The sequence below is a fragment of the Podarcis raffonei genome, chromosome 1 (assembly GCF_027172205.1).
Source record: "Podarcis raffonei isolate rPodRaf1 chromosome 1, rPodRaf1.pri, whole genome shotgun sequence".
In the NCBI taxonomy this organism is placed as follows: domain Eukaryota; kingdom Metazoa; phylum Chordata; class Lepidosauria; order Squamata; family Lacertidae; genus Podarcis; species Podarcis raffonei.
In genome coordinates this window covers 1,659,916-1,685,985 of record NC_070602.1, presented here as the reverse complement: position 1 = coordinate 1,685,985, position 26,070 = coordinate 1,659,916, and the positions used below count along the sequence as shown (strand labels likewise).

Here is a 26,070-nt window from a genome sequence, read left to right as displayed (position 1 = left end):
GAGGACTGTTGTTGCTTCTACCCCTGGACATCACAAGTATTGAAATTAGTTATAAAAATAACCACCATTCCAGAACGTGGGGGTCGTGGGCGACGGTGCTGAGATGTATTTGTAGTTCTGAGAGATGAGTGAGGAGAGGAGGCCAATAGGAAAGGAGAAGATCCCCACCTAGCGGAACAAGGAGACTCCTTCCTGCCTCCTCTGAGCCAGCCAGCTTGCTGCTAAGAACATGCATTTTGCAGCACCGGACATTTTGCAATTTCTCTTTGCAGAGCCCTTTCCTGCGCTGCAACTATTTGCATGGAACTGTTGCCTTCCAGCAGATTAAAGTTATTCAGAGCTTAGTATATTAATACAAGATTCTTGTAGCTGGTCCAGGAGCAGATGGGCAGCCAGTATAGATGGTTTAAAAGGAATGTCAAGTTCCGTCAACCGTTTGCTCCCATCAGCAGTGTAAATGCCGTCTCCTGCACCACCTGGAGCTTCTGGGGCAACCCAAGACCACATACCTTCCAACATTTCTCCGATGAAAATAGGGATGGCCTATTCCATCATCATTTTACTCCGCCCATCTGACTGGGTTGTCCCAGCCACTCTGGGAAGCTTCCAACCTATATAAAAATATAATAAAACATTAAACCTTAACGAACTTCCCTCTACAGGGCTGCCTTCAGATGTTTTCTAAAGGTTGTATTTCCTAGGCCTGGGGGTCCCATAACAGCTTTCGAATGAAAATAGGAACATCCTACCATACCCTCCAACAGTTCTCTGATGAAAAGAGGGACGTCCTAAGGAGAAGCGGGACGTTCCAGGATCAAATCAGAAACCGAGACAGCTTCAGGACTGTCTCCGGAAAATAGGGACACTTGGAAGGTCTGAGATGAGCTTGACGTACAGCACACTTCAGTGACCCAGTTTTGAGGTCATCAATGCACAGTGGTGTAGAGTGGGGGCTGATGGCCCCAGGCACAGAATTGAAATTGAAATACTTTATGGTCACTTGTACAACTTGTATACAGTGAGATTACATGAGCACCCCCCACTCAGCTCTCTTAGTCTTAATTCCCCTCGTTTACTGACGCACATCCACCAAACCCGAAAGTCAGTTGCCCTGTTCTCTTTTCATTCAGCAGCCTAACAGCCCATGGATAGAAGCTGTTCTTTACCCTGTTGGTGCAACTAATCCTGCTTCTATATCTTCTGCCCGAGGGCAGGAGATCAAGAAAGTGCCGGCCAGGGTGTGAATCATCCCTGAGAATTTTCCTCACTCTCCCGAGGCAACGTTCTTCCGCTATTTCATCCAGCAGATTCACGGGACAGCCCACAATATCTTGTGCTGCATTCACCACCCTCTGTAGGCACTTCCTATCAGATGATGTCAAACCAGCGTCCCACACCATGATGCAGTAGGAAAGGACACTTTCTATTGTGGACCAGTAGAAGGAGATCATCAGATGTTGATTGACATCGTTCTTCAGCAAGACTCTGAGGAGATGGAGTCTCTGTTGGGCTTTCTTAACCACCTGGGATGTATAGATTTTCCAAGGAAGGTCTTCACTGAGATAAACTCCTAGGAATTCAAAGAAAGAGTCTCTCTCCACACAGCAGGGCTAGTTCTCCTCTCTTCCTCCGAAAGTCCAACACCATCTCCTTTGCTTGCTGATATTAAGGTGCAAGTTGTTCCCTAGGCACCATGGAGATATTTTCTGTGGGGGAGCAACCCTGTACCCCCAGGACAGGCTTTCTCCCCAAGGCTATGGGGCTACTGCCTTTGGGAGTTGTGGGGCTATCCTTCAGGGCTGGGGTGATTCCTCCTTTTCCTTGCAGCCAGTGAAGGGACGCCTGCCCCATTGGGGAACTCCAGCTGGCTGGAGCCTGGACTTTTCCACTGCCCCCCCATGGGGCCCTGCAGACCCTCCCAGTGTCCTTATTTTCCAGGGACAGTCCCAAATTACAGAAGCCGTCCTGGTTTCTGAATTGATCCCAGAACGTCCCACTTTTCCTAAAGATGCCCCTATTTTCATCAGAGAAATGTTGGAAGGGGTAGAGTTATGAGACCCCCGGAGCCAAGGAGATAAGTAACTATTTAGAAGACATCTGAAGGCAGCCCTGTAGAGGGAAGTTTTTTTAAGGTTTAATGTTTTAATAATAAGCCGTTGTTAAGAGTCGTCAACTGGTTTACCATACCCATTGAGTCAATCACCCATCTCCTACTACCCTCTGAGAAATACCCCACCCCAGACATAGGCAACCTCAGCCGGCCGAGGTTACTTATAATAAATAATAAAATAATAAAATTTCGTTTATATCTCACCCTCCCCAGCCAAAGTCTGCCCCCATCATCTCACTGTATATAAGGGTCTGGTGATTTCTCTTTCAGAGTATCTGAAGAAGTGTGCATGCACACGAAAGCTCATACCCAGAACAAACTTAGTTGGTCTCTAAGGTGCTACAGGACTATTTTTAATTTTTATTTATTTCAACTGCGTCAGACCAACACGGCTACCTACCTGAATCTAGAATGTTTTAATATGTGTTGGAAGCCACCTAGAGTTTCTGTGGCAACCCGTTCAGATTGGCAGGGTACAAATAATAAAATTATTGCTGTTGCTATTATGGTTGTTATTATCGCAGGGTCCAGGGTGGGCTTTTTAAGGTGCGGCCACACCACTCCCTCTCCACGGGTGATGGCACCTCTGCCTCCCTCCATGAGGCATCCACAACTTCCTGAACCCCCCTGGCCGTGCCACCTGGGCTAGAACCAACAGGAAAGGGAAGGGGTCCAAAAATGGGTGTAGCCTTTGGGGCAGCTGCCCTCTGCAATCAATAAAAATACATAGCTAACTCTGGTTCTGCCCCCCCAACAAAAATCCTGGCTATGCCCATAGGTCCAAAGGACTTTCTTCTAAGTATACCTGCACAGGAATGTGCTGGAAAATCACAGCTTCGCAGGTATTTTTTTAGTCCTGCAGCAACTGTGTGCCAGGGCTGTGCATTTTCTACTTCTTTGTATTTAAAATGATATTTTGCCTTCCTCTGGCGGGAAGGCAAACGGCATTTCCGTGCGCTGCTCTGGTTCTCCAGAAGCGGCTTAGTCATGCTGGCCACATGACCCGGAAGCTGTACTCCAGCTCCCTCGGCCAATAAAGCGAGATGAGCGCCGCAACCCCAGAGTCGTCCATGACTGGACCTAATGGTCAGGGGTCCCTTTACCCTTTACCTTATGTATATGTGTGTGTATACAGTGGTACCTCGCAAGACGAATGCCTCGTAAGACGAAAAGCTCGCAAGACGAAAGAGTTTTTTGAGGTGCTTCGCAAGACGAATTTCCCTATGGGCTTGCTTCGCAAGACGGAAACGTCTTGCAAGTTTGTTTCCTTTTTCTTAAAACCGTTAATACCCAGGGAATCCGTGATTCGCAAGATGAAAAATTCGCAAGATGAAAAAACTCGCAGAACGAATTAATTTCGTCTTGCGAGGTACCACTGTATGTGTGTGTGTGTTGTGTGTATATGTATACACACACAACACACACACACACACATATATATATATATATATATACACACACACACACTTTTATTAGCAAAAACGTGTGTGTGTGTGTGTGTATACGTATATATATATATATTTATGCACACACACACACGTTTTTGCTAATAAAAATGTGTGTGTATATATATATATATACACATACACACATTTTTATTAGCAAAAACGTGTGTGTGTGTGTATACTTATATATATATATATATATGTATGCACACACACACGTTTTTGCTAATAAAAATGTGTGTGTGTATATATATATATATGTGTGTGTGTGTGTTGTGTGTGTATACGTATATATATACACGTACACACACACACACACACACGTTTTTGCTAATAAAAGTGTGTGTGTGTATATACCGTATTTTTCGCTCTATAACACGCACCCGACCATAACACGCACGTAGTTTTTAGAGGAGGAAAATCCGTAGGCATGCCACCCGTAGGCATTCCCTCCATAACACGCACAGACATTTCCCCTTACTTTCTAGGAGGAAAAAAGTGAGTGTTATGGTGCAAAAAATACGGTATCCACCCACCCACCCCCATATATATATATATCTATATATTCAGGGAGGAGAGGGCTCTGGGTGGGTCCCAGAAATGCTGGCTCTGCTCTGCTGCCCGGGCAGCGCCCCCCTTGGGCCCGATCCCGCTGCCTCTCCGTCGTCCTTCCGCCTCCAAGGCGAGCGGGCGAGGCGCTCCTTGCAAGGCACACGCGGCGCCGCCTCCGGGCGAGACCATCGCCCAGCAGAGGGGGGAGACAGCGGCGCTCCCAGGCCGCCTCTCCGCCTGAACCACCCCAACGTTCCACGGGGGGAGAGCCGGCGAGCGAATGACGAGGCACCTGCTTCAGCCCCGCCCACTGCCCAGAAAGGCAATATACGCCTGCGCGCCCGGTCCCGCGCCTCCCCTCGGCCTCCGGAGCTCCAGGTTCCAACATGGCCGCCCAGGGGCTTCCGCTTCCGCCGCCTCGCGCCAGGGGAGCCAATCGGCGTCGTGGGCGCCGGATTCGAAGCTGGCGGCGGGCAACGGTCGTCGGCTGAGGGGAGACGCGGCGCGAGTCGGGGCCGCTCGGTCGGGGGGTGAGTAAGTTGGGGCCTCCCCTTCAGGGGCGGGAGGAGGGCGAAGGCGGCCTGAGGGAAGCGGCGGCGGCGCCGGCCCAGCTCCTCCTCAGAGTAGACCCCTCGAAGGCCGCGGAGGGAAGAGGCGGTCGGGGAAGGAAGGAAGGAAGGGCCGCCCGCCCGCCTGCCTGCCTGCCTCGCAGGAGCGGACGGGAGGGGGAATGAAAGAAAACTGACAGGCCTCTTGGTCCCCCAGAGGTTAGGCGGGGTATAAATAATAACATCATCATCATCATTATTATTATTATTATTATTGGTTCCTTCCCTGTTGGACTGCCATCCTTAGCAGTCATCAACAGTTATAATAATAATAAATACAGTGGTACCTCAGGTTACAGACGCTTCAGGTTACAGACTCCGCTAACGCAGAAATAGTACCTTGGGTTAAGAACTTTGCTTCAGGATAAGAACAGAAATCACACAGCAGCAGCAGGAGGCCCCATTAGCTAAAGTGGTGCTTTAGGTTAAGAACAGTTTCAGGTTAAGAACGGACCTCCGGACCGAATTAAGTACTTAACCCGAGGTACCACTGTAATAGTAAATTTTTATTTATACCCCGCCTTTCCTGGTTTAAAAACCGGGCTCAGGGCTGCTAACAGCAAATATAAAACATTGATTACAATGCGACTTAAAAACAGCATAAAATGCAGCATCAATATCAATCAAATTCAAAAATTCAGGGGTCATTTTGGGGAGGGGGGGGGACAAAAACCCAGTCAGTAGACATCAAATGATCACTAGGGCTAACTGGCCAAGTTGGTCCTACTAGGGCCAGCAAGGTTGTAGCAACCTCTGCTTCAGAGTATCTGAAGAAGTGTGTATACACACGAAAGCTCATACCCAGAAAGTTTATACGTACTTCGTTGGTCGTTAAGGTGCTACTGGAATTATTATTATTTATAAAAAAAATTGGGGGAAAGATTATTTTAAAGACTGTCTTAAGACAAAAAGACTTGATTCTCTTGGTGCTGCATTTAGAAGCACTTTGATAGTGGACATACTGGGGGGGGGCAGCCTATCATGATGGGACAGTCATTTTCATTAGGACCAAAACAAGTGTGTAATGTTTGGTGTAGCCTACAAATTTTGATACGATTTCTTTGCACTGAATGTGAGGGGCTTTAAAACAATTGCATGATATTTTGAAATATAACTGACAGTAGCCATTGGTTTTTCATTGTCACCAAGCCCATGTTGCCTGATAGCTATGATAGAAACAATGTTACTCTTTCTTGTGTGACCATCAATTAAAAACAAAAACAATTATGCTTCTTTTGCAGGTAGGATGCGAAGAAAAAGTAGACACACTCAAATCCTCTTTTTTACGTGATTAAAAAAGACACCTACATAAACAGGCCTTAATGCATTTACTTTTGACGCAATGCCTGTTTTATTGAGATGATTGGAATCCCTTGATCTTTTAAAGGTACAGCCATGTCCCCACTTCCTTCTCCTAGAAGAAGAGAAATGTCTTTGAAAGGTGTTCTCCTAAGCAACATCCCTGGAGGTACGCCGTTAAAAGATTTTGGGAAATTTCAAGCGGATTGCGTTCCTACTTCAGCAATGAAGAAAACTACATGGCCTTCAGGGGTTCCTGCCGGCCCAAATCTTTGCTTGGAAAAAGATGGCAAAAGAGGAAACGTTTTCCAGTCCACTTTAATAGCTGGTGGTACTCATGCTAAAGAATTGCTTGACCTCAGCGAGATAAAGCCAGTGTCTGAAGGACAACTGAATCCGCTTGCCTCTTGTCCGAAACCGGAAGCTGTGCCACCGACAGGGAATGCGGCCCTGAAACGTAAAGCTTGCGGGCAATTATCCCTGGAGTCTCCAGCAAAAGTCTTCGCAAGAATGAAGACCAGGGCAGCTCTTGCTAAACAGCAGAAGTTGTCACAAGAGAAGAAATTGTTAAATGTAGACATTACCACAGATTATATCCTCACTCCTGAAAGGCATCATGCCCCTTTGGGAAGACAAGGCAAAAAATCCACGGCTGAAGATGATAAGCCAAAGGAGAGGCTGGCTGAGGAGCCCCTTGGAAAGGCCAGGGAAGAACAAGGTTTGCTTTATCACTTCTTCTTAGAAAATGTTGCTTAACAGAAGCTTCATGTTTAGATGTTTGGGGTGTAGTTGCAAACATGGCCCTTCACCTCTTACCAATGGGCAAACCTCCTGTTTCCATTTCGTTGGTTACCTTTAACCTTTGGCTCCTTTCGCCCTACTGTACTATACTTCTTGCTCATTATGTTCTTCACTCCAGTCACAGTCCTGTTGTGCATGCAATCATCTGCTGTAACACAGTCTTGAATAATTTTATCTCCCACCACCAACTCTGCAGAAAGGTCTGCCCTTGGGGAAGGGCTGTAGCTCAGTGGCGGAAAGTCTGACTTCGTTTAAGGCACCTATGGAGGCTATTGGCAACTATTCAAGCAAAGACAGCTTGCCAACAGTACAACTGACTTTTCTCTGTGGGTGCTGGGGGGAGTAGCTTGGTCAGATAACTCAAAATAAATAGAAGTTGTAAACCAGAGTTTTTCAGCTAGGTTCTAAGTAGCTCTGGGATCCCTCAGAAACGTATCTAAGTTTCCTCAGTGAGAGTAGTTTCCCACTGCTTGAGGTTATATGTTGTGCAAATTTAAACAGAGAGCCTTGTGGAATGCACATTATTTCTAACCCATAATCCAGAGGCTGCTGATATACCTTTGTTAAAATCCTTCTCTTGTCTTTCCCATTTCAGTGCCCAGCCATATTGCAAAGAACAAAAATGTTTGTTCTGCAGTAATGAGCCCTCCAGTTTTGGAATCCCCTCACAAATTTTTCTCACGTGTAAAGCAGAAGCTGCAGCAGAAACCATTGGAAAAAGGTACTTCTCCACAGAAATCACAACAGGCTGTATGTTTGTCCCGGGAATGCTTACTCTTTCAGTCTGCAACAGAAACATCTGGGGTACACTGAAGGAAGGAAGCACTTTGCAGTTGCATGAGAACTACTGTCCAGAGTCATTCTTTGATGCCTTTAAGATTCAGTTTGTGAAGCATTACAATGAAAGATTGCTCTAGTTATCCTCCCATCAAGCTTCAAAAGGTACCATGTAGTCAGCACTCGAATATGATTTGGCAGTTGTTTAAGGTCTCTGATATTTAAAATGGCAATAATCAAAGCTTCCTAACCTGATTGCATGACTCATTGGTGGAGCAAAAGGGTTGACAGTTATCTAAGCCAGCTGACATCACAAATAACGAAATGCCAAGTGGTTGGGGTCATGCTTTAATTCCGTCACTGCTTCCATTCACCTGTCTTGACACCTCCACAGCCCCTAATTCTGATGGAATAGAGGGGTGTTTTCTGGTTTTACGTGGGGAAGATAATGTTACCATTTTTATTGTGTACTTTTTTATGAAAGGTATAAAAATATATTGTTGGAAGCTGCTGGAGCTCTGAATGCCCAGAGGTTGGATTTTTTAAAAGTTTAAGTAGTAAATTCCTTGAGGTGCTGGGGACTGAATCTGGAACTTGTAAAGTGTGTCCTTGCGGGTTTTAACCCTTTTATGATGAGATGTTCAAGAGAAGCCTGTAAATGCCTACAGTGTGGTCCATTTGGAGAGAGACTTGTACTGATTAAAGCAAATAGCATAACGATAGCAGACAAAATTGTGGCTGTGTGAATGTGCTAATGAACACTGAAATGTCAGATAACAATTGAGTTGTTCTTGTGTTCTGTGTAGTAGATGCTTCATCTTACCAAACCAAGCAAAATGTCCCTCCTTCACCAGCAGTGAAGCAACCTTTAACTGTATCCAGTTCACCCAAAAAACTAAATAATCTTAATGAAGATTGTCTAAACACTCCTGCCAGTGAGGATGATGAATTTATTGTGGAACCGGTTGAATTGGACAATGAAACTTTTAGCATGGGAGTGAATGTTATAGACATGAGCTTTGATCTTGTTAAGCCTGGGGAAACCTTGGAAGAAATGGAACCTGGAAGACTTCCTGAAGAAGGAAGAACATCACATCAGTCCAGTCAGAAACCTGCCCCAAGAGGGCAGCAGGAGTTGAAGGCTGGGCCTCAGACGCTTCCCCAACGTTTGTGCGATATTATTTTTGCTACTCCAAAAGTCCAAATACCAAGGAAGCAAAAACAAGTGGGGGCAAATTCAAGCAGTGATGACACAAACGAGGAGGTAGGAGGTTGTCTCTTATTCACAATCAAAAGCATTTTTGGTGGTGGTTTCAGTTCAGGTGCTCTTAATGAGAAGGGGGAGGTCTGAATGGCTCAGTAAGCACCCTGCTTAATTTAGATTATGTGCATGGTTAATCAGTGATGACAGCAAAGCTGCCGAATTGAGTGTACATAAAATGCATAATGTTTTCTATAAAACGCAACTATAGCTCTGTAGACACTTTCACATTTAAATGTTGTGAAATTGATAAACAACAAGTATCATAATTTTATGATTATTATTTATTCAATAATACACCGCCCTATACCCGGAGGTCTCAGGGCGGTTCACAATCAAGACCACAATATATAAAATCAAACCAAAGACAATAACCCAACTCAAAAAACCCCCCCGAAGAGCCACGTTCTAAAAGGGCCTTGGTGAATCTCTGGGAAATTTATTTTGAATAGATCTGTTTTTCTGCCAATGACTTGTTCAGTGATGGTTTATAAATTTCTGTAATACAGGAAGCCCACAACTTACATGTATTTAACTTGTGCACATTCAGCTTTATGTGTGTGGCAATAAAAAAAACTCATTAAAGGGGGTGGGTTTCCAGGAAAAATGACTGGCAGTCTCACCCTCCAATAAACCCAATGGGTTTAGACTACATGCGATTTTGACTTTAGCAGTGGTTCCTGGGATGTAACCTCTGCGCATTTTGCAGGCTTACTGTACGGTAATAGATTCCCTGTTCATTTCAGTGCTACTTTTATCAAGGGAGCTCATGGGTGAAGGCTGCTGCTCCCAGGTTCATTCTAGTACCAGAAGCCAAACACTTTTGCGTGCACATGAGATGTAGGATGGTGCAGGTGCTCATGCACTCTGGCCTCTAAATGCGACATACTGGCGCAAACTGCGTACGCTTGACTCTACAAAGCCAGAGGGTTATAATCAATGAAGTCATCCCATTGGGGTAATAACTTTTGCTTGTGCAGTGGAACTTTCCCTCCCTCGCCTCTTCCTGTGCCCCTCTTTTTGCTCTGGAGGGCTGGGGAAACCCCTGAACAAGGAAGGGAGAAGTTCTCTTGAGCAAGTGGAGGTCTTTGAGCTAACATGGGATACAGTCCTTTGTATCTGAGGCCAAGCCTTGTTGGCACTGAATGCCGATGTTGTATTTAAATACCAGGGCGTGAAGGGAGCATGTGACTAGGCCGCTACTGTTTTCACAATGGTGTGCTTAAATTCCAGCTTTCGGTTTATTGAACTCTGTAGAAATAATTGTGGCCCTTAACGGTTTCCCTAACTTTGTAAAGGAACAACAGATGGTCTGCCTCAGTGGATGGAGAATCAAGGCGATCAATAACAATACCGCTGTGTGCCTGGAAGGAAAACGGAGGCAAGCAACTTCACTTCTCAGCTATGTTCAGATGTCTTTTGTTTGCGTAGCACTAGAATCTGCTTCTCGATTGCATTGGGTGGCCCCAAGGACTAGTATTAGGAAGAAGGAAGAGGGTGTGAGTGGTTGCTGCTTTTGTTTGTAATGTCAGAGCCAGCAGCTGAGTCCTGGTTGCAGATGGGAAGGAGGCTTCTGCTAGATGCAGCATTGGCTCTGAAGGCTCGGTGGCTGGGAGTACCGGTTTCTAGTTCTGGATGGTTTGACAGCTAGGGGGCCGCTTTTGGAGAGAGATGACTTGGCCACCGTCCTCAAAAACGGAATAAACCATATGAGCTCAGCAACCTTGAAGCAAAGGAAAAATAATCCAGACTGAATTATTGCAGCATTGCAGACTGGCTATGGATACAAGCTGAATTCCCTTCTAAGAGAATATGGTATCTCTCTCCTGTACATCTGTTCACTAGAATTTACCAACTCTGGCTTCCCAGTCTATCTAACCTCAATTCTGCATACAGTCTTGCATGCCAATTAGATAAAAAGCCCAGTAGCTAATGAAGGCCTTGATTCACTTTTGTTACTTGTGACTTGGGGTGGTTTTCAGTTTTTCCTTAGGTTCTCTGTTAGCTAACCACGGAGCACTTGTTTGTTATGTCCTCTCCCTCTGGTTTCAGGGATATGAACGGCGTTTACTGGCATAGCAATGCCATTGTGGAACGAATGGCACCCAACAAAGTTAGAACTTCATCTGGAAACGTCTACAAGTTAGAAGGGGGCGTTGACGCAAGCACCATGAAGAAAGAAGGTATGATAACTTAACTGAGAAAGAAGAGGACAGGCTGGGATTCATATAGGCTTCCTCAGTGGGGGGGGGGGGCGGACTTCACCCTCTGTTCTCTCCAGGGATGCTGAGCTTTCTTCAGCATGTGGACTGGACCTGCGGTCTCTGCTGCCACAGGTTCAGCTGGTCTATTTCGATGCCAAATCTGCCAAATTGCTGCAGTCTGCCAGGCTTTCAGGTCTTGGGTGACGCACAATGTGATTTTACCTTCCTCCCTTGAGGGTGGTAGGAGCTGGGCTGTTACACCGGTGGGAAGCCAGCAGAATGCCAATTCCCCTCTTGTCCTGGGCCACAGGGGATCTCATGTGGTGTGCATAAGTCATATGACATTGAAAGGTACACACCTCAAATGGTGCTGTACCACAAAATTCTAATCTGAGTTTCATGACAGCTTAAACTTACTCTACTATCAAAAGTGGGTGTGTGGAAAATTAAGAATTCTTATAAATTCTAGTTTATAAGAATCTGCCCAGACCTTCATGTTCATCACATTTAACTTGTGTCCTTTGCTGACCTTTACGTTTTTCCTGCACATGTGCGCTTCCTGCTCCCGGTACTGGATGCTTTTAATTTTAAGGATTTTCTTGAGGCACTTTAGAAAATGGAATGACATCTGTGTTTGGGTCTGCCAAATGTTTCTGACAACTGACACATAAGGTTTTCTTTTTACTCTGATACATTGTAATACCTTGCTTCGAACAGGAATGCCAGCTAAATTCATAAAGAGGTTTGAATCTGGAATTCCACAAAACTGGAAAATGTATGTTGAGGATCTTCTTCGTTTTCTGAGGAGGTAAATGCCACTGAAAATAATATTTGTGCCATAGAAAGCTGCTTTGTTCCAAGTCAGACCCCTGGTTTCTCTAGCTCAGTGTTTGCTGGCTGGCCGTGCCTCTCCTGGGTTTCAAGAAAGGGCCCTCCCTGGGGATGTCATTGGCAGAGCAGGTGCTCTGCCAATACGTATTTTGCATGTGGCATCCAACAACCTATTCAATCCCTTTTCCCTGATCCAGTTTCTTTACAGAGTGATTCTGCTGCCAGTGGCCTAGGACGCTTCCATGGGTTTGGGGCAGGGTGGGGGTTGTGTCTTTGCTCTGTGCGAAAGGGGAACAAGCAGCTCTGGGCGTTTTGTGGGCAGCCAAGTCTGCTAAACGGCTTCAGAAAGCAGCTGCTGCAGGTTAATTGACGATGCCAGTGGTTTTTTAAATGTTTCATAGAAGTTTTGTATCCACGAAAGGTCCTTCTTAAGAGATTCAGTGAATTAATCCTTCTTTTCAACAAAACCTCTCAATGCTAGGAAAGAACAGAGAGCCTTCGCTGCAAGCATGGATAGCAATGAAAGGGAGGACCCTGTGGAGATGGAGGGCTTAGAAGACATGCCCAGAAAAGTTGAGAGAAAATCTAGAACGAAAAACACCACTTACGTGGCAACACTGCAAAGTAATAGCAAGCTTGGTAGGTGTTATTCTTTTGTTAGGCCTCAGAGGACATTAAAAGCCCAATATTTTTATTGATTGATGGATCAATAATAATATTCACTTGTTTTCCAGCATGTATTATAGCCGGGTCCCGTCCCCTCCTCCCCCCCACCCCCCAATGCTTGGTTATCTAAAAACGGAGGCCTCCCCCTGTGGCTTGGGTCAGGGATGGCCTTCCTTCAGCCTCTGCCTTCTTTCTTGCTGGATTGTCCCAGGGCCCACTAAGGGATAGGAGACATGCAACCATTTGACTGTTCCATAGGGCATCTTTGCCTATTGACATAACTGGCTATGGAGTTGTTCTTTGAAGGAGGTCAGGCGTGTACATTCCATGGGTCTTTGAAGGAGAGAGAAATGCCCGGGAGAGCGCTTCTTAAGCCAAGCAGAGCACACAGATTGTTCAGATGGTGGTTGCTAAAAGCGCAGAAAACCCTCTTTTTATATTATCCTTTCTAAATAAGCCCAGGGTAGCTTCTTCACTTTCCCCGTGGATGCCGACTGAGTCAGCCGCTTGACACAGAAGCTGCCTTAAGCAAACAGGGGGGTCGATTTGGAGCTGGATCCAGTTCTGCAGCTCCACCGACTCAAGGGAAGAAAGCTGTTGTTGAAGGGAGCCTTTTTGTGTCTTGACAGGTGTGCAGCCACAAACATCTCTGCAGAACGGCAGAACTGACAGAAGTTGCACCCGCAGCGGCCGGCAGGTTAAGCCCCCTATGCAGTTCTGGTGTGGGGAACGGATGCTTGTCGATCAGGCGCTGAATGTCACTGTGACCAAAACAGGCACCAACTATTTGACTCCTGTAAGATTCCACTCTCCTCACAGTTAACCCTGTTCTGGAATGACTGGAGACTTTAACGGTTTTCATGCAGTAGGGTAATTCTGTGGGTTCTGGACTCTCGGGAGATGGAGAGTGATAAGCTTTGGATTATTATTAATTACATTTGTGTACCACAGCAAACTATGGCAAGTTCTTAAAGAAATGGGAGTGCCTGATCACCTCATCTGTCTCCTGAGAAATCTCTATGTGGGACAAGAAGCTACAGTTAGAACTGGATATGGAACAACTGATTGGTTCAAAATTGGGAAAGGCGTACGACAAGGCTGTATTTTGTCTCCCTGCTTATTTAATTTATACGCAGAATACATCATGCGAAAGGCTGGGCTGGATGAATCCCAAACTGGAATTAAGATTGCCGGAAGAAATATCAACAACCTCAGATATGCAGATGACACAACCTTGATGGCAGAAAGTGAGGAGGAATTAAAGAACCTTTTAATGAGGGTGAAAGAGGAGAGCGCAAAATATGGTCTGAGGCTCAACATCAAAAAAACGAAGATCATGGCCACTGGTCCCATCACCTCCTGGCAAATAGAAGGGGAAGAAATGGAGGCAGTGAGAGATTTTACTTTCTTGGGCTCCATGATCACTGCAGATGGTGACAGCAGCCACGAAATTAAAAGACGCCTGCTTCTTGGGAGAAGGGCAATGACAGGCCTAGACAGCATCTTGAGAAGTAGAGACGTCACCTTGCCAACAAAGGTCCGTATAGTTAAAGCCATGGTTTTCCCAGTAGTGATGTATGGAAGTGAGAGCTGGACCATAAAGAAGGCTGATCGCCGAAGAATTGATGCTTTTGAATTATGGTGCTGGAGAAGACTCTTGAGAGTCCCATGGACTGCAAGAAGATCAAACGCATCCATTCTTAATGAAATCAGCCCTGAGTTCTCACTGGAAGGACAGATCGTGAAGCTGAGGCTCCAGTACTTTGGCCACCTCATGAGAAGAGAAGACTCCCTGGAGAAGACACTGATGCTGGGAAAGATGGAGGGCACAAGGAGAAGGGGGCGACAGAGGATGAGATGGTTGGATAGTGTTCTCGAAGCCACAAACATGAGTCTGACCAAACTGCGGGAGGTAGTGGAGGACAGAGGTGCCTGGCGTGCTCTGGTCCAGGGGGTCACGAAGAGTCGGACACGACTAAACGACTAAACAACAACAACCACCCTTTGTCCGAATAGCGCAGGGTGGGTCACAGCATGAAAATACACACGAGAACACAAAATACAGTGGTACCTCGGGTTAAGAACTTAATTTTTTCCGGAGGTCTGTTCTTAACCTGAAACTGTTCTTAACCTCATGGGGCCTCCCACTGACACCGCGTGATTTCTGTTCTCATCCTGAAGCTAAGTTCTTAACCTGAAGCAAATAAAATGCTGGGAAGTTGAGAGTGTCTGGGTTTGGTGGTGGGTGCAAGGGCCATAGCTGTCAACCTTTTCTTGCGAGGAATCCTATTTGGAATAAGGGAATTTCCCTTTAAAAAAGGGAAACGTTGACAGCTATGGCAAGGGCCCTTTAGTGCAGGACGCAAATCCACTGGGAGAACAGATCTGCCTGATCTTGCATTCTCCTGAGGGCTCGTCAGGATTCATCCCTGACCTCAGACAGGGTTTCAGAGATCTCTGAAGCTCAGGGTAATGGATGAGATGCTGCTTTTGACAGCTTATTATGTTTATATTAATTGTATTGTCACATTTTGTATTTCACCTTGCAGTGTGGGGCCTGGGTTAAGTTTGCTCTGTAAAGGAGAAAGCTTTTGGTAGCTTATTTGTATTATTATTATTATTTATTTATTTATTTGTTAAATTTGTATTCCACCCTATACCCGTAGATCTCAGGGTGGTAGTAACACCTTCTGATGTTCTTGTGTATGTATTTCTCTTTTGTAACATGAAGAACTATATTAAAAATGAGATAAGATCCTCTTGCTTTGAAATAATTTTGGTAATGACCACAAACTTTGACTGGCTCCCAAGGTCAGTTTGAGATCCTATAGCTCCATGGGAATATATATATTCGTAGTGGGATTCTGGCTGTATATGTAAGGTCAAAGGTCACTGTCTTGTTCAGTCTTGCACATGTGTCTCTTTCCCTGATTAAAACGTTTGTAACAGCGCCTAGGGCTTGCCGATCGAAAGGTCGGCGGTTTGAATCCCCGCGGTGGGGTGCGCTCCCGTTGCTCGGTCCCAGCGCCTGCCAACCTAGCAGTTCGAAAGCACCCCTGGGTGCAAGTAGATAAATAGGGACCGCTTACTAGCGGGAAGGTAAACGGCGTTTCCGTGTGCGGCTCTGGCTCGCCAGAGCAGCGATGTCACGCTGGCCACGTGACCCGGAAGTGTCTCCGGACAGCGCTGGCCCCCGGCCTCTTGAGTGAGATGGGCGCACAACCCCAGAGTCTGTCAAGACTGGCCCGTACGGGCAGGGGTACCTTTACCTTTACCTTTAATTGTGTAACTAGGTGTTCATGGAAGGCAGCCTTAATGCCTTCCTAACCTAACCCAGATAAAGCGTCTCTTGCGTGTGGAGTCTTTGTCTGAAGATTGGTGTCTCCCTTTGCTTACGTTCATTGCCTTGTTTCTCAAGACAGTGAGCAGCGCACGACGTCAGGACAGGCGCAACATCACGTCCCACGTGGAAAACAGAGAGGATAGCTTGAAGGCTTGTGAAGAAGGACCTCCAAGCCAAGCAAAAGGTAAAAAGAGTGCACCCTGTCCTTGAATCATAGAACTGTAGAGTTGGAAGGGACCCTGAGAGTCATCTAGTCCAACCCCCTGCAATGCAGGAACCTCAAACATCCATGACAGGTCGCTATCGAACCTCTGCTTACAAACCTCCAGCTTGTCAACATCCTTCTTAAATTGTGGCTCCCGCAACTGGACACAGGACTGCAGTTGTGGCCTGACCAAGGCAAAATAGAGCTATGACTTCCCTTGATCAGGACATTAGAAGTCTGAAGATGCAGCTTAGAATAGCCTTTTTTGCTGCTGCATCACACTCTTGACTCATACAGTCATACCTCATGTTACGTTCTTTCAGGTTATGTCCCGCGGCGACCTGGAAGTACCGGAAAGGGCCAAAAAACTGTTAGGGGGTTAGGAAGGTTTTTTGCTCAGGTCAGATTGGCTAGTGCTTGGGGTGGGAAATGTGTGCGCGTTTGTGTTTGTCTTCCTCGTAAAATCTGGATTGCCTCAAGCTGTTTGTAGGAGGCTGAGCTCTTGTGCTGTCCGGTGTGACATCTCCACAATCTGCCTTTAATTGCGGTGGTGATATGGGTGGGCTGGACCTGAAAGCATTTTGTTTATCTCCCATTGCAGGGGATGTGCCAAGGCATTCTGCTCTTATCTCTGTTTTTCTCTGATGGGAAGACAGTTGGACTGTCAGACTTACAGTTTTATTTACAAAATGATTTCCATCCATCCAGTTACTGTTTCAGCTTTATCAGTGTTGCCTCCATTGCACTTCTGTCTTGCCCATGGAGAGAAATTCTGTTGCATGATGGGTGTCTCATTTAGCTTCACTGTGCAAGAGTTTGGATTAAGATTTGAGGACCATTTCCAAATCAGAGATTCTATGAGTCTTTTGAGAATCTTTGTTTTGTTTTGCTTTCCCTAGGAAGAACAAGACCTGAAACCACCAGACAAACTGAGCCTGCCAAGAAGCAAAATGCCTGGCGCTTTATTTCTGATTCTGAAGAAAGTGACTATGAAGCCACGCTCGCTGATGCTCGCAAGAAGAAGGCTGTTGTTACCCTGACGCCACTGAACTATAAAAAGCTGCATGAAAAGGCCTCCAGAAAAAGCAGCCAGCCCAGGAGGAAACAAAACGTGCTGGCGCAGGGAGCGAAAGCAAATTGCTACCAAAGATGTTTAGCCGAAAGCTCCATGCCAAGCGAAGATGAATCTAGCGAAGAAATGCAGTGTATCCGGAGGAAGGTCCAGCCCACTCTCAAAAGAGGGCCACCCAACAGACAGCAAAGTGAGACGAGGAAGCAGCTGTTGGAGCCAAGAGGGTCAGAGTCTCCTCCAGCCCCTTCTCAAGGCAGAAAGTGGAGGGTTGCTCAGCCCTCTGGGAAGCAAAAGAAGTTGGAAGAGCCAACTTCTCCAGACTTGGCTAGCAGTACTCAGGGGTCACTCAGAAGGATGGCAAAGTTCAGGAAGTACAGCCCTGAATCCGAGTCCGAAAGTGAAACGAGTGTTAAAGAGTTTCAAGTGAAAAGGGAAAACTTGAAGGCCCAAAGAGCCAACAGTGAAATTTCTAATACTGCCAAGTCCTTGGCTTTTCCCCGAAAGACGCCTGGGAAGAAGCTACTAGGGAAGGGTGGGGATTCTTTCCCAGATGTTAACGGAGATTGGACTGAAAAGGAACTGCAGAAACTACACAGGTAAGTGCGGTGTTTGGTAAGAATTAAGCTCCCCCACCCCCAGAGCTGTGAGATGAAAGCTCTTCCCAGTTCCGGTTTCAGCTGCTCCTCCAGTGCAAGAATAGTGGAGCCTGCAGGTCCCTAATTTCCGTAACCAACAAAGTCATTTCCAAACCTTCCTGCGCTCATCCTCTCAGTGCTCATCGTGTGCTGTCCTCACTTCACTCCCGCTGCCCCTCCATCCTCACCTCTCCCTGGAAATTCCTACGTTTTCTCCTTTCTTGTCTGATGCCTCTGGTGTCGGCTTGCAAGGCCTCCTTTAGGAATTGAAATGGGAGTCAAAGAGCAACGGAGGGCTTGGGCTTCACTGGGTCTTCTGTGTTTTGCAGGGCTTTGGCTTCTTTGCCCAAACACAAGAGTGACTTCTGGCTGCTTGTGTCAACGGCTGTGGGGACACGATCTGTTGAAGAGTGCCAGCAAAGGTACATGGAAGAGCAGGAAAGCCACAAGAGGGCCCCAAAGAGGACCACCAAGCGGAGAAAGGAAGAAAGAGGTACAGGACGGGCCTTGTGCCTGTCTTCCGGGCTCCGGGAGCAGATGCAGAGGCCAGCAGAAGCCCCTGCAAGAGCCAGCAATTGTCTGCTCCCCTCTCCCGCTTGCTTGTTCTTGTGGGAATGTAGGAGGGGCACCTGAAGTGGCTTAATAGGAGAAAGGACTGATTTTTGAGTCTGACCTTTAGAGAACGGAGGTGCGCTCCGAACACATCAGGAAGGAGCAGGGGTAGGTGAGAGAGAATTCTATCTGTCTGTGAATTCTGCCTTTAAAGTGGTATGTAAAACCCACATTCTGGGCCAAGGGGCGGAACTCCAGCTCAATACATAACTCATAGCAATGTTTTTAGGCTGCAGTTCAAGTAGAGGGTGGGGATATAACTCCACAGTGGAAACCTGAGGTTCAGAGGGGTGGCGGGAATGTTCTGAGGTGGGTCCTTCCCCCTGCCCAGCTGACGGCTCTCTTTGTGTGTCACCCTTGTTGGCAGAGGAGGGGGCGAAGCAGCCAGTGGCCGTTGTTGCAAAAGTGGGAACGCTGAAAAGAAAGCAGCAGATGCGGGACTTCCTGGAACAGATGCCAAAGGACAACCACGACGACATCTTCGCTACAACCCCTTTTCAGAACAGGAACACAAAGGTAACTTTTGCACCTTTTATCCCAAGCAATAAAAAGTGCTCCTGGGTGCAATCTGTTAGGCAGGTCCATAAATTTCCTGCCCACCCCCTCATCATGTTGAAGGCTCCCTGCTCTCTTTCCATGCTCAGAAGCTGGGAAAGGGTCCATCCCTGGGCTCTTGCTGGGCTTCAGAGATGCTCCAGAGCTCAGTGTGATGTCTGGATAGACCTTGTCTCTCCAGGCCAGCTTTGATTATGACTACAAATTTTGGTTGGCTTCTGAAATCAATCAAAGTTTTGTGGAGTCCTGCAAAGGCTATAGATACTCCCAAGGGACTTCTGGGTATCAAATGAAGCACACTTACATGTTCCTCTTTTCCTCGGGCCTTTTGAGCCCTTCCTCTCCTTTCCCCTCACTCCACGGTGTACCTGCATTGTCCCCTTGGGGTTTTAGCATCAGTATTGTATTGTATTGATCTTTATTACGGCCATTGGCCCATCACACGACAGTTTCCCATACCAACATAATGTACTTAAACCTCCAAATTTAAAACCGCCAAGACTTACAAAAAACAGACAAGAACCAAAGCAAAACAAAAACAAAAGACCAACATCATACATTACAATAAATTTGTAACATAAACATCGCCCTCTACTCATAAATTAGTAGAAGACATCAATGGTGAAATCACCTAATTACATCCTAAAACATAGATTATAGTTTAAAGAGATTATCCGAGCCGCACAGGAGTCTGTTTCTCTTCTTTAGGGATAGGACGCTGATCAAGAATCTGGCAACCATGAGTGATCTTAGGGGGTCATCATCATTTAATAGATATCTCAGTTTGGCTTCATTCGTATCATCGGCAATTCCCTTTAGATATTGAGCAAGAAACTTGCTCCTGGCCGATGAGTGAAAAGCACAATCAAAAATTATGTGATGCAACGATTCCGGTGCCCCACAATTACAATCACATAAGAGCGATATCTGTCCATTGGAGAATCTATTTCTCAGCACGTTCGATGGGAAGGTGTTGAATCTTGCCTTTACAAAGAAATATCTATGAGCCGAAGAAGTTAAGGAATTCAAATAGTTTGGGAGCCTTAAGAGGGGTAATAAACCAAGGTTTAGAGGTGAGCAGGTACCATTGCCCAAGACCATTTTCTGCTGCAAGTCCATCTCCTCTAGTTTACAGGTTACTGTTCTTTTAGCTGGAACTATATCCTGCTCTAGTAATTTGGATGGGGAGATTCCCGTTGCCGTAATTTTCAGTTGTAAATTTTTTACCCATGGGCTCTGGAAATCATCTCTCCACATACATTGTATCAAGTACAAGTTTGGGAGATTGTGCCATAGCATCAGTCTGAACTCTCTTTCCGTAGTTCTCTGGTCATCAGTCTGCCCGTGCCACTATTGCTGTCAGCATGGCTTGTGTGAGGTGGTAACGCCAGCCTCCTCTCCCAGAGCTTAACTGTCAGCCACTGCCAAAACATTTGTGGTCGGTAGAGAGCACCGTAGGTGACAAATGAGGAGCTGAGTTGGGTTAGGAAGAGTCTTCCAGCGCCCGCCAGGCCTTGTCTTATGGGGGGCCGTAACAAAGATGTGATCTGTAGTTACCACAGTTTCGTACCGTCCCAGAGGAAGATGTCTTCCAGTTGAAAGACAGCCACCCCATCACACCCTCTTCGGCCATCTTTCCATTGGTGAAGACCCCTCAGTGTGAGCACATCAGCCCTGGCATGCTGGAATCCCTGGACAGGTGTGTACTACAGGTGGCTTCTCATAAGATAAGGGCGTGAAGCTTGGAAGAGCACCCCCACCCAACTCCAAGATTCCAGTTTCCTCAAGATTCCTAGCCAGGGGTCTAACATCCAAGCATGCATGTGCCGCTCGTATAGCAGAGTTTTACCAGATGGACATATAAATTGGAATTGAACTGGGCGTGTGGTAGGGGGTGTGGGAAAGGCAAGCAAGAAGAGATTTCCGCTGTGCTGGAAAGTGCTGTTGGCAGTGAGTGAGGGGCTTATGGGATGGTGAGCAAGGGGTTTTAAGAAGTGGCTGCTAGACGGGAGCATAGTAAACCCACAACTTATACATGGTTTACTTACGCAATTGCAGCTTTGGGGAGGGGGAACAATAGGAAGGGCTCCCTGAGGTCTCACACAACCTTCCCACAGCCCATCAAGCAAGGCAGGGGGCTCTGAAATCTTTCTGCACTGCGTTTTCCTGCTGCAGAAAGAGCTTTTGGGTCCTCTACCATGCAAGGGAAGATGAGAGAAGCTCTTGTGAGATCTCCCAGACACCTTACACTAATTTCCCAGAGCCCCGTAAGGCATTGGGCAGTTACTGGGATCTTCCATTCTGTGATTTTGCCTTTGCGTGTGAAACCCCAGAACCTAACCCTCGCATAGTTTTAAACCCAAAGCCAGGTTTGGGATGGGGAGTGTCTTAAGGCAGCAAGAAAACACAGCTGTCCCCATGGCCCTGCCTTCCCTTTCTAGCCAGGCTTCCTCTTAAGTAGCAAAAATGAACACTTGCTGTCCTCTAGGGTGGTTATTAAAACTCAGTGAGACGGATTCCAAAAGGCTTTTTACACTGCCTGCCTATATACTTTGGAGCTGAATTCAGAGTGCTGGTGTTGACCTATAAAGGCTTATAAGACTGGGGACCCAAATAACTGAAGGAGCAACTCCCTTCATTAGGCTGCCCATGTCTTGAGGTGGTGATGATGGGGCTCCTCGCTGTTCCACCACTGGGAGGCGTCTGTTAGGCCATGATGTGGGAAAGGGCGTTCTTTGTGTTGGTGGAGTCGTGTTTTGGAGAAAGCTGTCCTTCTGGAAGCACTGGTGCTTTTCTCCTTTGGGTGCCGGGTAAAAACCCATTTGCTTGTTCGGTCCTTTGCAGGGCAGTGTTGAAGCAATCCGCCTTTTAAAGATTCACACTGTATTTTGGATTTCCCCACTACTTTCTTTTGTAAACTGATTTATGTTGCTATTGTTTTAAGGTTTATTTTGTATCCTGCCCCGAGATCTTGTGGTGAAGGGCAGGTTAGAAACTCACTGGACAATTTGTTTTATGTTCTAGGGACTACGAAAAGCGTGTGTTCCATCTGCAAAGGAACATCAAAGGCAAGGAGCGCACCTGGCACAACGTGAAGAAGAAACAGGTGCGATTCCACTTGAGCAGCACACGCCAAGCTCCATTGAGAGCGAAAGGAAAAGGCAATGTTCCCAAAACTCACCAGAGCAAGCCCCTCGCCCTTGCTGTCTTATTTTATGTATTGATTACATTTATATATCGCCCGTCATCCTGATATGATGTCAACACTTCCCTTATTACAATCATGGGATAAAGAGAGGGAACTCCATGGAAGTGCTCCTTCACCCTGTTCACTGGGCACTCTTGTGGTTCTGCTTGACAGATCCGGTGAACTCCTGGTGTGGGGAGAACTCACCACTGCCTGTCTTTAAGCTCCATCCATATTTTGCCAATAACAAGCACAGAAAAGGAGTGAACATGTCAAAGGCTGCTCAGCTCTCTGAAAATGCCCTGCTCTGTCCTAGTGCTGGCTCTGAGCCATGGGTAGGCAAACTAAGGCCCGGGGGCTGGATCCGGCCCAATCGCCCTCTAAATCCGGCCTGCGGACGGTCTAGGAATCAGCGTGTTTTTACATGAGTAGAATGTGTCCTTTTATTTAAAATGCATATCTGGGTTCTTTGTGGGGCATAGGAATTTGTTTTACCCCCCCCCCACAAGGTCTGAGGGACAGTGGACCAGCCCCCTGCTGAAAAAGTTTGCTGGCCCCTGCTCTGAGCACTCTGGTGTTTCCGAGCTTCTCTGTGAAGCTTCAGTCTGCAAGAAATAATGTTTCCTCTGTTTCCACAGGCTGGGACCGTGTTCACCACTCCCAACTCTCGAAGAACGACCGTCTTTGCCTTTGATGAGCATATCAGAGGTGAGCATAAGTGTTACTTGCTCTGGACTGTTTGGGGCAGGTCTCTAGAAAGAGGAGTCTGGCGTTTGGGGGTCCCTTGGCTATCTGTGTGCTGGCACTAAGGGAGCAACCAGAGAAGCCCATGGCGGACAGGTGTCCCCATCCTGTTGGGGGAAGTGGATTGTGCTGCTCTGTGGATCGCAAGGCCCTTGTCCCATTTTCATTATCAGCTGTAGGAAGGGAGTTGCACTGGCTTCGTGTGAAAAGGTTTTCCCGCTTGAGAGGTACCAATAGGGAAGTGGAGAGAAGGGGCAGGAAGCAGGGCCCATGAGTCTCTCGCTGAACCTGCTAGTGCCTAAATACTGTACAGAGGCACCAATTTCCTGCTGCTGACCTATTTCTGAGTGCATTGCCTTAGACCAAGTAAATTCCCAAAGAACACATTTAGATGCTGAAGTCTGTAACTTGCCCCTGGATACATTTATATGAATATTGCCTGCAGCAAAGTTAGAGGCTCCTATTCTTGTGGATTCACAGCCTTGAAAAGGCACCTTCCATGTCAGTTGATTTGGAGTAGTCTCTCCTTTCACTGCCTGGAACATCTTCTCCGTCCAATATCAGTCAGTCTCTTCATGAGCTGGCGGAAAGGTTTCACCTTGAAAGAGAATCTCGTTGGAGCCCATCCTGCCTCTAACACAGGGGATCCTCCAGATGTTTTAGACTACGATCTGTCATCAGGGGCAGCTGGGGAGGGATGCTATAGATTAGCCACTCCTGCTCTAATGGGATCCTTCTGGTAACTCAGGTTTTCTCCTCCTGCACTAGACACCTTGGCTCCAGCTGGGGCAGGGCAGCTCTTCCAAGAGGATGAAGAGATGCTATCCGATGAAGAAGAGGACTTGTATTTTTCCACGTAGGCAGCAGCCGCCTGCCTGCCTGCATCTGCAAAGGGCAGTTTGCTAACAGGTCTCAAGTCACCTTCACAAAGCCAAAAGTGTTTCTCAAGCCTTTATTTCTATGACTTACGAAAAGGCTTTAGAGTATTGCATTCCATCTTTCTGGAGCTGTGTTAAGGTGCTGCTCAGGTGTTCAGAATACAAAGATGTCTGCTGCTGCTGCTGCTGCTGCTGCTGTTTGTGGTTGCTCTGTTTTCCTGGTGGAGGGGTCTCATGCAGAGAGGCATCAGCTGCAGGGAACTATTTGGCTTTAAGAAGCAAAATAATGTTTTTAAAAGTTACTGTACAATAAACTTCCAAACGTGGCGTTTAATATCAAAATGATGTTTACGTTTCCTTTACAGAGCAAAGAATAGCGCTTATATATTTTTGTACTAAACCTGTTTCCTCTGTGGCTTTTAAGTGTTTTGGAAATGTTGAGTGTACCCTTTGTACTGTCTGTGTGTACGCGGTGTGTCTGTTGCAGATCTTAATTGGCAGCTTAAAATTTAAGAATGAAATAGGCCAAGCAGCCTTTTCTGGGAAGTAAAAGGACATTGTCTGCTCTAAGGGTGGGTGGGTGGAGGCCCAATGGTGATGGAAAGTGGGTGCCTTTCATAAAAATCATGAGCTGCATCCTAACTCTCCAAGTTTAGCCCAATTGAGAGATGTGAAGTCATTGTGGGGAGTGGAGATTTTTGAAAGAATTGAAAAAAATGGGGGGTGGGAAATGGCATTCTACATATGCAAAGTTGCTGTGTGTAACTTAGTTTAATGTAGAATCATGTCTGGTATATTAAAAGTACTGTTTACTCAATTGAATTATTTTTAAAATTACAAATGGAGCTGCAAGCTTTTACCATCTCATGGGTCAGTTTATTTATTTGGTGTATTTCCACAGGTGGCACTGTGGTCTAAACCACTGAGCCTCTTGGGCTTGCTAATCAGAAGGTTAGCGGTTCGAATCCCCGCAACAGAGTGAGCTCTTGCCACTATTTCTCAGCTCCTGCCAGCCTAGCAGTTCAAAAGCACGTCAGTACAAGTAGATAAATAGGGACCGCTGCGGCGGGAAGGTAAACAGTGTTTTCGTGCACTCTGGTTTCCGTCACAGTGTTCTGTTGCACCAGAAGTGGTTTAGTCCTGCTGACCACATGACCCGGAAAGCTGTCTGTGGACAAATGCTGGCTCCCTGAAAGCGAGATGAGCACCACAATCCCATAGTCGCCTTTGACTGGACTGAACTGTCCAGGGGTCCTTTATTTCTGGACCAGATTCTTTCTATCTGCAGGCTTTTTAATATTCAGTTGGAAGCTGCCCAGAGTGGCTAGGGAAACCCAGTCAGATGGGCAGGGTATTAATAATAATAATAAAATAATAATAATAATAATAATATATTATTATATAGATGGGAAGCAAACTTTTACTGTTGGTGTCAATAGTCAGCTTTCAGTGATGCTACCTCCGCGCTTAGACAGATTTCTCCTAAGCTTGCCACAAGCAAGGCCCAGGCAATTTTTTCAAATCCACCAAAGTATAGGATGCCACAAGATGGCAGCAAATCATCACCCGAGTTACACAAATCAGAACTACGTTGACGTTTTTACAGCCTGTGTCAAATTTGACTATTTATGCATGCATAATCCCAACTTTTGTTCCTTTTTCTTCGAGGCAACAACCTGCATGCTCCTTATCGCCTTGTTCACAATTCCTTTTCTTATTCCACTATTCCCCTACAGGAGCCTCATGTTCAGTTAGTCCTAGAAACTTAACTGCTTTCCAGCTGCCTGTCAGCACTGAACAGAATTGCTGAAGCCCCTGCCCCTTATAGCGCACGCGGGGAACCTTTGAGCCCTCCAGATGGTGCTGAATTACAGCTCCCAGAATCCCTAGCCCCTAACCTCTGGGGCTGATGTAATTCACCAAGTGGCAGAGGGCAAAGGTTTTCCCCTACCTGCCGTATACCATGATCGAGCAAAGAAGAGACCGCTTTTTTTGCATAGGATAGATTTCCTACAAAGGCAGACACTGGACAGTCTATACACTTAGCGAATTCTTGCTACCCCTCTTTTCCAGCCCCCCCAAATCCCTACAAGTGTCTAGCTTGATCAGTGATGAAGGCACAGCCCTCCACATGTTGATGGACTTCAACTTCCATCAGCCTCACCCAAGTGGATGGTCTCAGGCTCCCCGCTTTTAAGAATGTGCCTTCTACATAACAGCTAAAAATGAACTAAGCTTTACTCTTAACACTTTCTCCAGGGGAAGGGAGAGCAAAGCCTATCTGG

General features: G+C 46.5%; 1 protein-coding gene across 5 annotated transcripts; it reads left to right on the top strand.

Annotated features, from left to right (window-relative positions):
- The first annotated feature begins 4,534 nt into the window (after nucleotides 1–4,534).
- Nucleotides 4,535–23,980, top strand: MIS18BP1 (MIS18 binding protein 1). 5 transcript variants are annotated; one of them, XM_053381801.1, is made up of 17 exons: nucleotides 4,535–4,637; nucleotides 5,957–6,732; nucleotides 7,411–7,536; nucleotides 8,402–8,856; nucleotides 10,152–10,234; nucleotides 10,906–11,036; nucleotides 11,775–11,865; nucleotides 12,370–12,527; nucleotides 13,184–13,350; nucleotides 15,973–16,081; nucleotides 17,002–17,770; nucleotides 18,139–18,302; nucleotides 18,789–18,937; nucleotides 20,530–20,675; nucleotides 22,001–22,082; nucleotides 22,802–22,871; nucleotides 23,676–23,980. In XM_053381801.1, exons 2-17 carry the CDS (start codon nucleotides 6,111–6,113, stop codon nucleotides 23,765–23,767), a joined length of 3,414 nt encoding a protein of 1,137 aa, XP_053237776.1. In that variant the 5' UTR covers nucleotides 4,535–4,637; nucleotides 5,957–6,110; the 3' UTR covers nucleotides 23,768–23,980. The 5 variants fall into 5 exon arrangements, with proteins under 5 accessions (XP_053237776.1, XP_053237692.1, XP_053237863.1 ...); XM_053381717.1 differs by having other exon boundaries at nucleotides 8,399–8,856; XM_053381888.1 differs by lacking the exon at nucleotides 20,530–20,675 and having other exon boundaries at nucleotides 8,399–8,856; nucleotides 23,676–23,775.
- Nucleotides 23,981–26,070: the final 2,090 nt, after the last annotated feature.

Bases quoted from the DNA above. Each gene is read 5' to 3' on its own strand.
- MIS18BP1 (XM_053381717.1), top strand. From the start codon at position 6,111: ATGTCCCCACTTCCTTCTCCTAGAAGAAGAGAAATGTCTTTGAAAGGT. The intron at 10,235-10,905 runs GCAAGCAACTTC...CTCTGGTTTCAG, and splicing joins TGCCTGGAAGGAAAACGGAG to GGATATGAACGGCGTTTACT. The intron at 22,872-23,675 runs GTGAGCATAAGT...CTCCTGCACTAG, and splicing joins CTTTGATGAGCATATCAGAG to ACACCTTGGCTCCAGCTGGG.